General features: G+C 35.7%; 1 protein-coding gene across 1 annotated transcript; it reads right to left on the bottom strand.

The window, feature by feature from the left end:
• Positions 1-704: 704 nt before the first annotated feature.
• LOC121416336 (peptidyl-prolyl cis-trans isomerase B-like) lies at positions 705-5098 on the bottom strand. Its single transcript, XM_041609902.1, has 3 exons — positions 4983-5098; positions 2658-2842; positions 705-1428 (listed from the first exon to the last, which is right to left on the bottom strand). The coding sequence occupies exons 1-3, from the start codon at positions 5023-5025 to the stop codon at positions 1294-1296; spliced, it is 363 nt and encodes a 120-aa protein (XP_041465836.1). The 5' UTR covers positions 5026-5098; the 3' UTR covers positions 705-1293.
• Between the last annotated feature and the right edge of the window lie 4546 nt (positions 5099-9644).

A 9644-nucleotide genomic window follows, 5' to 3' on the forward strand; every position in this document is an offset into this window, starting at 1 on the left:
AAAATAGCATGCATTTCAGATTGTATGGTATACACATCTATCACAATAACTTACAAAATTCCATTTCTATCAGGAATTCATTTTGTACGTGTATATTCCTACTACGCTGCTATCATTAAAATAAAATAAAGCAATGCATTAAAACTATTTGCCAAAGGAATGAATGAAGTTATCTCTATAATATTTGATCTATACTATAGGCATGGGAACAATATAAACTACAATAGATGTAATCCCATGATCAGACAAATTTGAATATATACATACATGATGTCTTTGTCCAATAGTCAGCAATCAATCTTCACTCTGATTGAGTGGTAAATTTCATTGTAAGAAAAGGAGACGAATTCATCAAGCCTGAGATACATGTATATTAAGAAGATCATGTTGGTTGATTCCAGGTTGCATTCTGAAGATCCTTTTATAAATATTGGTCCGTATTCTGAAGTCAGGTTTAACTTAAACTCAGGTCTAAAGTTGTGGTTTAATTATGGGAAGCCAAAAGTATCAAAATTTCATCAAATTGTATGTTTCTTATGTTCACTGTGCTATTTCCTGATTCATCGATGGTGAAGACAATCATTTATTTATACTTCCTAACTTCCTACACAATTAGTAAATGATTTGAGAGCCGAATGAGCTGAAGTATGATATCTTTACTATTAGCGATTATGTGACAATTGGCTGTCCATGCTTAAAACCTTTAAACCTGAGTTTAAGTTACACCCGACTTCAGAATACGGGATATTGAGTTAATCAATACAGAGGAGGAAAGATCTACGGACCAGGGACACGTTTCATAAAACATGTTAAAGTTACATATTTGAAATATCAGTTTAAAGCTACTGAAAGCATTCAATTTCATTGGCTGATAGCAAACTTGTTACAGAAATTGTTCATTTGTTGTTAAAAGAATAACAAGTCCCAAAGTAACGGGACCTATATGCAATGCACAATGGTCCTACTGCAATCAACAATGAATCTGGCAGCAATAACAGAGCAATTTCATGATTTTCAAGAAGTGAACATTGTAAAGCTAACAAATTGAAAGCCTATAGAACCATCCATCAAGACAGTAAAATAATTTTACCCATCAGATTGAAAATAAGACATCTTATAATATATTCTTACTTGAAGTGGAATAACTACTATTACTATTACACTACGAATTGAAAGTTGCATAAACTGCATGTGCATATAAACACTAAACAATCTATACATCTACATTGTAAATTGTCTAACGGGGTAATCATTTGTGACATAGTCTGAGAGGCAGGAAGGGCTAAGGGAAGTTTACTCTACGACTGGTTTCTTTTCTACCGCGAAAGGCTCTGCTACTTCAAGCGTGCCGCTGTCAGCAATAACACAATCTTTGACGGGCTTGTCTTGTCGAGCTGTCTTAGTTTGTTCTACCTTTCTCACAACGTCCTGCAAATCAAAGAAATAAGAAATAAAATACACAAATCGGTGAAATACTGTTAGACATGTTAACTTCTCAATTTTCATTCAGATTACTGTTGATCTTACATGAATACACTCGTTATAATTAGAATTCAGTGATGTCACTAATATGTTAGGTGCCAGTGTCAAAACCTTTGACCATTCAATATTTCCAACCTGCACTCATGTACCATCACAATCACCCTCCCAGCAGTAACATTGCCACTGACATAGAATGTGAAATGAAATTTAGGGTTTTACTCTTTAAGCCCTGAAAACTGTTTCCATTTACCTTGACCCCAATAGAGGGGTGTCTCCCAGGGGGGGGGGGGGGGGGCACTTACATTGACGAGTGGATACCATGCGCTACCAAAAAAAAAACACATGTAAAAAGGATGTCTTTTTCAAGATGGGGCATGTTACGTACGTAACGTGATAAGGGTGTCAAACACACAAAAATAATGAAAAAAGGGTATCTATTTTGCTAGAAAGATACGTGTTTAGGGTCAGATTTGCGGGGATGATAAAACAAAATTAAAATGTTTTATAAAGGATGTCCTTTTTACATTGACGAGTGGATACCATGCGCAACAAAATAAAAACATGTAGAAATGATGTCTTTTTCAAGATAGGGCATGTTACGTACGTAACGTGATAAGGGTGTCAAAAACACAAAAATAATGAAAAAAGGGTATCTATTTTGCTAGATAAGATACGTGTTTAGGGTCAGATTTGTGGGGATGATAAAACAAAATTAAAATGTTTTATAAAGGATGTCCTTTTTGCCCCAACACTTCGTGTTTATAGAGTCCGATTTGAGTGAGCTGTGGAAGGTGGGGCTGTATTAAACCAAATGATGTGTAAAGGTAAAACCGACAACCGACGGACCTGTGACATAACAATAAAATATCGCCGTACTTGTTCAGGGGTTAATTTTAGGGAATACTTGCCAAGAGCATTGTTTTGTTTCCAATACTTGTTAAGGGTAGGGTTTAACACGCCAATACATGTACTTGTTAAGGGGTGCATTTTCAGAACCCCATGGTCGCGCATGGTATCCACTCGTCAATGGAAGTGTCCCCGGAGGTGTCTCCCAATAAGATTACCACCACTATTAACCTTACAGACTACCATACCATTCGAAGCAGATGCTTCTTACAGCAGTAGGATTAAAGGAAACAAAATTAGCAAACCAAATGAATGTGTTTTCTACTCACCATTCCTTCTAAGACTTTTCCAAAGACAACATGTCTACCATCAAGCCATGATGTTTTGACTGTAGTAAGGAAAAATTGAGAACCATTGGTGTCCTTTCCTGCATTAGCCATACTTAGCCATCCTGCTCCATAGTGGCTTAGCTTGAAGTTCTCATCCTTGAATTTGTCACCGTAGATGCTCTTTCCTAAAGACACACAATAAAAACAAGAAACATAACAAACCTGTATTTCCTAAATTCTTTGACACAGAGGCATGGTGGCTCAGTGGTAGAGCGTCCGCCTCGTGAACGGGAGGTCGTGGGTTCGATCCACGGCCGAGTCATACCAAGACTTATAACAATGGGACCTTCTGCCTTCTTGCTAGGCGCTCGGCATTTATATGGAGAAGGGTAATAATAACATTATATTATGCAGGGCCCGCTGGTAGAGCAGTTTCCTAACTGAAGTGGCTACCCTGGGTAAATAAAACATTGTCTCGCCTGCATATTGCAGTCATGAAGAGAATGTATGTCAAAACTATGCTATATGACTTCCGAGGCTGTCAGCAGTTTAGGGGGTGAATTGTGGTTCTGACAGTTTACATATGCAATAATGCTATAGGCCTACTTTATCCCTAGGAAATGAGATAACACTAAGAATGCTGTTAATACTATGAAGCTATAATGATTTCCATGGAAGTAAGGAAATGAATGTTAGTGAAAAAGAATGTAATTCATAATAATGTGAGTGAAATAGTAAATTGAATTAATTATTAAGGTGTTATGGCAAACTTATTGTCATGGAAAGTTCATTGACCTTTGACCTTAATCAAATTCAACTCACATTCGAACTTGACCTGTGCCTTCAGGAGATGGACCTCTGGTATGAATTTGGCAATCCTACCTCGAAGCTGTAGAAAGTTATTGGGTGTACAACATAGCACAGTGCCAGTCATGGAAAGTTCATTGACCTTTGACCTTATTCAAATTCAACTCATATTCGAACTTGACCTGTGCTTTCAGGAGATGGACCTCTGGTATGAATTTGGTGATCCCACCTCGAAGCTGTAGAAAGTTATTGGATGTACAGCACAGCACAGTGCCAGTCATGGAAAGTTCATTGACCTTTGACCTTATTCAAATTCGACTCATATTCGTACTTGACCTGCACCTTCAAAAGATGGACCTCTTGTATGAATTTGGCAATCCTACCTCGAAGCTGTAGAAAGTTATTGGGTGTACAACACAGCACAGTGCCAGTCATGAAAAGTTCATTGACCTTTGACCTTATTCAAATTCGACTCATATTCAAACTTGACCAGTGCCTTCAGGAGATGGACCTGTGGTATGAATTTGGTGATCCCACCTCGAAGCTGTAGAAAGTTATTGGATGTACAGCACAGCACAGTGCCAGTCATGGAAAGTTCATTGACCTTTGACCTTATTCAAATTCGACTCATATTCGAACTTGACCTGTGCCTTCAGGAGATGGACCTCTGGTATGAATTTGGTGATCCCACCTCAAAGCTGTAGAAAGTTATTGGGTGTACAACATAGCACAGTGCCAGTCATGGAAAGTTCATTGACCTATTACCTTTGACCTTATTCAAATTCAACTCATATTCGAACTTGACCTGTGCTTTCAGGAGATGGACCTCTGGTATGAATTTGGTGATCCCACCTCGAAGCTGTAGAAAGTTATTGGGTGTACAACACAATTGTTGACGACGCCGCCGCCGCCGACACCGGAAATAGTGATACCTATGTCTCGCTCCGCTACGCAGGCGAGACAAAAACACAGAGGTTTAATTTTTCAGTTTATTTGATCCTCATTGCATGGATAATTTTCTTGAAATAATAATTGAACTAGTTTTCTTCACCAATAATCAAAGGGGGGGGGGCACATAAACACGAGGATACAATGTAAACACAATGAGCAAAGAGTGAGACCCTGTCCATGGCCAAAGTTAAACTGGACTTTAAGGGATCATTTTATGAAAGGAATTGTTAAACATTTTATCCAACATATTCTCGCTTCCGTAATATCAGATTTAGTGCTTCTCAGCCAATCAAATTTGAGGAAAAAGGCAGATCTGACAAATTGTCCGAATTTCTTTTAATGGAATGCTCCCCAGAGTATATTTACAGAACAGTGGGTCATATTTTCATGCAGGCATATTCGAAATAAAATATAAAGGCATCTAATCTCTATGGGCCCTACGAGTAATCCTTTGTCATAAAATGATATTGACCACACATCTTCCTGATGGTGATTCAGTAACTCTGCCAAAAACAATTACCTGTACTTGTGAATAAGTAATATTCACACACAATTAAAATGTCATACCTCCAGTTCCGTCTCCCCTTGTGAAATCGCCTCCTTGAATCATGAAATCTTTGATGACTCGATGAAACTTACTTCCTTTGTAGCCAAATCCTTGCTGCAAACATAAGGTAAACAAATATTTTAATAACATGGTAAACAAATGGTTCATGAATGTCAAAGAAATGGGTAAACAAGTAATATCTCAAATTAATGTCTTGTCATCATCTGAACCTTTACATCTCTTACATTCAAGCACGACACTCAAAAATTTTGTGGTAAAATTTTCTGAAGATTTATCAAACTTATAAAGAACGATGATTTGAGGTTAACTTGAACTCCATATGGAAACAGTTTAATTGTTCTTAGTTTAATCCAATCAAATGTGTATCACATGATATACAAGCTAAATCTTTAAATAATTGAAATATCAAAATACCTAGCAACCCTTCTTCATTTTTAATAAAGTTGGAACATGGGCGGATCCAAGATTTTCCAAAGGGGGGGGGGGCATATTTTCCCAAAGAAAAATTTGACGAGCCAAATAAAAACTTTTCTATATCTAAAATAATGTTTCATCCATGAGAAAATTTTAACATGCAAAAAAAATATAAATGTATTTTGCTTCTGATAAGTGATATGTAAAATCATAATTGCATGACATACAGTCTTCAGGGTAGTCTCATCAAGAAATGAAATATAGTATACATGTAGGTCTATATGCCCCACATATAATACTCTTTTAAAATTACACACTCGTGATGGAGATTTATGTGCCATAAACAAGCATACCCCTTTTTCATGCCTTTGTTGTATCAGATGAATAATCATTAATATACCAGGCAATCCAAACACAGATTCTTTCCAGGTGTTGTTTCCCAGACTTTGGAACACACAGATGTGATTATTGGATTTCCAATCTTCCATTGTTTTCCTCTCTTATGGTTCACAATTCCTCATCTCACTTATTCTTCTGGCCCATTCATACATGAAAAAAAGATTCATTAATGGAGTGGTGTTGCTTTCAGACCTTTCTGAAATTGTTGAAACTTAGTCTACCATACTGCAGTGGTAAATTTCTGATTGGACTACCCTACATGTACATGTAGCTTCCATTAATTTTCATTCGCATCCCACATGTAAATGTATAGTATTTAGTACATGAACTTGTCAGAGACAAAGTAGGATAACATGTACTTTAAGCCTTATACTTTGTCTATCAATGGTTCATCTATAGTACTAACCATTCTAACCATTTGGGATAATTGCCATTTAGCGGATCTACCATTTCGTCTCATTTCCAGTTCAATTTGCCTAACTTGGTATAGGGTTACATCATATATGATTAATCATATTTTTTTTTAAATGTGGGGGGGGGCTGATTCAGCCCCCTAAACATTTTTCAAGATAAACCCTTTGCACAAAATGTTTTGTTAGTGTCGCTCACTGAGTTCTACTTTCAAGTCTCGCGCAAATTTTAAGACCCCCAGGTACATTTATGCAGTTCTAAAAATACATAACATTTCGTATATAAGTGCATGCAATGATGACATCAATTGACATCAATTATTTTACTTCATTTTCATTCAAAACATAATACAAAGTAATATAGAACAATACAAGTCAAATACAATTTTACAGGAAGGCATTCTTACTTCGTAAAAAAATAAACAACAGTATAATGTAGAGCATAAATGGAAATGGAAATGAGGGGGATCCACTAAAAAGCAAAGCTTGTAAAATTGTGGATCCCCCTTGGAAAAGAAGAAATTATAGTCGACTTACTATATGCGTACATGCATGTATTACAGGAAAGAAAAAGAGAAAAAGAAATATTGACGGAAACATAATTACTGAACAAATGCAAAGCTTTTCACACAAAGAGGTCTTCGTTGTAAAGGATGTGTTGCGCAAGACAGGAAAGAAACAGAGAGGGGGATGACAAGACGTAGAAGACAAGACAGAACAAGAGACAGGACAGTACAAGACAACTATTTTTAAAAAGGAGTAAAACTAAGAATGGGAAAGGGATGACCATGAACCAGCTTGATCTGGTGAAATAACAAAAGATATGACTGGACAATATAGATGAAAAAATAATAAAATAAACGTGAGAAATGTAAGGATTATAATCAAGATAATGAAGTGTTAGTTCCGTTGCGAAGAATTATAGGAATTAAGCAGGATACGTTTGAGTTTACGTTTGAATGAATTCAAGGAGACACTGTCTTTAACATTATTAGCGAGTGAGTTCCAGAATTTAGGACCGTTGTATAGGAATGTATTTTTGGCCAGTAAAGTTCTGTAAAGTGGGATGTGAAGTTCGTCAGAGTGTCTCGTGGGTTAGTTATGATAAAATTGATTTTTAGGGAACATGGCATCAAAAATATGGGGAAGTGCATTATTATTATAACTATACATGAAGTGCCCTAACTGTAGTAAATACAGGTCTTTGACTTTTAACAGTTTACTTTCTAGAAAAAGTGGGTCCGTATGAGAACGGAAACATGTACTATGAATAATACGAAGTGCTTTCTTTTGCAAAAGCAACAATTTATCTAATAAATATTGATGGGTATCACCCCAAATAAGAATCCCATAGTTCAAATCAGGCAAGATTAAGGATGAGTAGAGCATGATTAATGATGTGGAGGGAATGCAAAATTTTAGCCCATTAATAATACCAATATTTCGTGAAATTATTTTGGATATATTTTCAATATGATTTTTCCAAGAAAGTTTACTGTCAACTGTTATTCCAAGAAATTTGGTGTAAGGTACCATTTCTAATGGGGTATTATCAAACATAATGTTCATCGGTAACTTGTCTATGGAATTACTAAATAACATGTATTTTGTTTTGTTAAGGTTCAAAGATAATCGATTGGCTCTTATCCACTCAGTAACATTAATAAGTTCAGAATTAATAACATCAACTAAAGTTTGTGGATTCTGATGAGAAAAAAATAAGGTCGAATCATCTGCAAACAAGATAAGGGACAATATTTTGGATGATCTACAGAAATCATTTATATAAATTGTGAAAAGAAGTGGGCCCAATAAGCTACCCTGGGGGACTCCACAGTTAACATATTTCAAATTGGAGTTATGATCTTTAACAAACACGTATTGTTGTCTGTTATTAGTAAGTAGCTCCTGAACCACTCCAAGGCCTTCCCTCGCACACCATAGTGAGATATTTTTTTAAGTAGGATTTCATGATTAATGGTATCGAAGGCCTTGGAGTAGTCCAGGAAAATACCCACAAGGTGACTAGATTTGTCTAGAGCATTGACTACTTTGTTGACAAAATTCATCAGGGCATGAGTGGGGTTGTGCTTGTCGCGAAACCCAAATTGAACATCAGATAAAGTAATATGCATCGACAAAAATTTTTCTGTTCTGACCTATACTATTCTTTCAAGGATATTAGAAAATGTGGACAAAAGAGAAATAGGTCGGTAATTACAGACATCCAACTTATCACCTTTTTTAAATAAAGGAATTACCTTGGCTATCTTCATTTGATTTGGTACTGTACCATTTTCTAAGGAAAGGTTTAATATATGCACCAGCGGGGAAACAATAGAATTTATTACGGATTTTAAAATAAAATTATTAATTTCATCAAAGCCAGGGCTTTTTTTATTTTTCAAACCAGATACTATATCAATAACTTCTTGATTATATGTTGGAGCAAAAAATATTGAATTTGGATTAGGCGGGCCGAGAAAGTCCGAAAAACTTTTCGTCGCGGGAGGAATATCTTTAGCTAGATTTACGCCAATGGAAGAGAAATGGTTATTAAAAATATTTGAAAGGTTGTCACCATCATCAACAATAACATTATTAAATCTAATTTTGGAAATACTTGATTTATTATTGGAGAGATTCATGGTCTGTTTTAGAACCTTCCATGTGTTTTGCATGTCGTGTTTATATAGAGCCAACTGCCTCGCAAAGTAATTTTTCTTTTCAATGCGTAATATTTTAGTAAGTGTATTCTTATAAGATGTGTATTTTATTTTTGATTGTTCTGTACCTTTCATTTTGAATTTATAAAATAAGTTATTTTTTCTATTAATCGAACGTAAGATAGATGGCGATATCCATGGTGACTTAGAAATCGTTTTGTATGTATTACGCTTATCTTTTTTAAGGGTATATGCAGGTCTAATTTCTCATTTATTATATTCATAAAAAGGGTAAAGGACGCATTAACATCTACAGAATTGTATACAACTGACCAGTCGACATTATCCAAAGAAGCACCTAGACTGGCTGTATTTTCGTGCGTAGGTCTACGTCTTCGTTGTTGGGAGTGTATCGGTCTAATTGGTCGTCTTAATGAAAAATGAGTAAGAATCGGGAAATGGTCCGTAATGTCAGAAAGTATTATAAAAGAATCGGGAGGAGGGAGAATGTTGCAGAAAATATTGTCAATAAGTGTAGCAGTTTCATTAACTACACGAGTTGGTTTAGAAATCAGAGGCAAGGAGGCCGAAAAAAAGTTTCAAGAAAATCTTGAGATATATTGTTGTGTTTCAATAAATCAATGTTAAAATCACCTATAAATATTACATCCTTATTAACGAGAGCTGGATTATTTGTTGTTTCGGAAAGGTAAGTTAGAAAGTCATTTGTATTTGAGTTTGGGGGTCTATAAACTACATCAATAATCATATT

The sequence above is a fragment of the Lytechinus variegatus genome, chromosome 5, assembly GCF_018143015.1.
Source record: "Lytechinus variegatus isolate NC3 chromosome 5, Lvar_3.0, whole genome shotgun sequence".
Taxonomy (NCBI): Eukaryota; Metazoa; Echinodermata; class Echinoidea; order Temnopleuroida; family Toxopneustidae; genus Lytechinus; species Lytechinus variegatus.

What these genes read in the sequence shown, in the direction of transcription:
- LOC121416336 (XM_041609902.1), bottom strand. Translation starts at nt 5,025, where the DNA reads ATGATTCAAGGAGGCGATTTCACAAGGGGAGACGGAACTGGAG. An exon ending in AAGGGGAGACGGAACTGGAG is followed by an intron (nt 2,843 to 4,982) that starts GTATGACATTTT and finishes GTGTGTCTTTAG; the next exon opens with GAAAGAGCATCTACGGTGAC. An exon ending in GAAAAGTCTTAGAAGGAATG is followed by an intron (nt 1,429 to 2,657) that starts GTGAGTAGAAAA and finishes TTTGATTTGCAG; the next exon opens with GACGTTGTGAGAAAGGTAGA.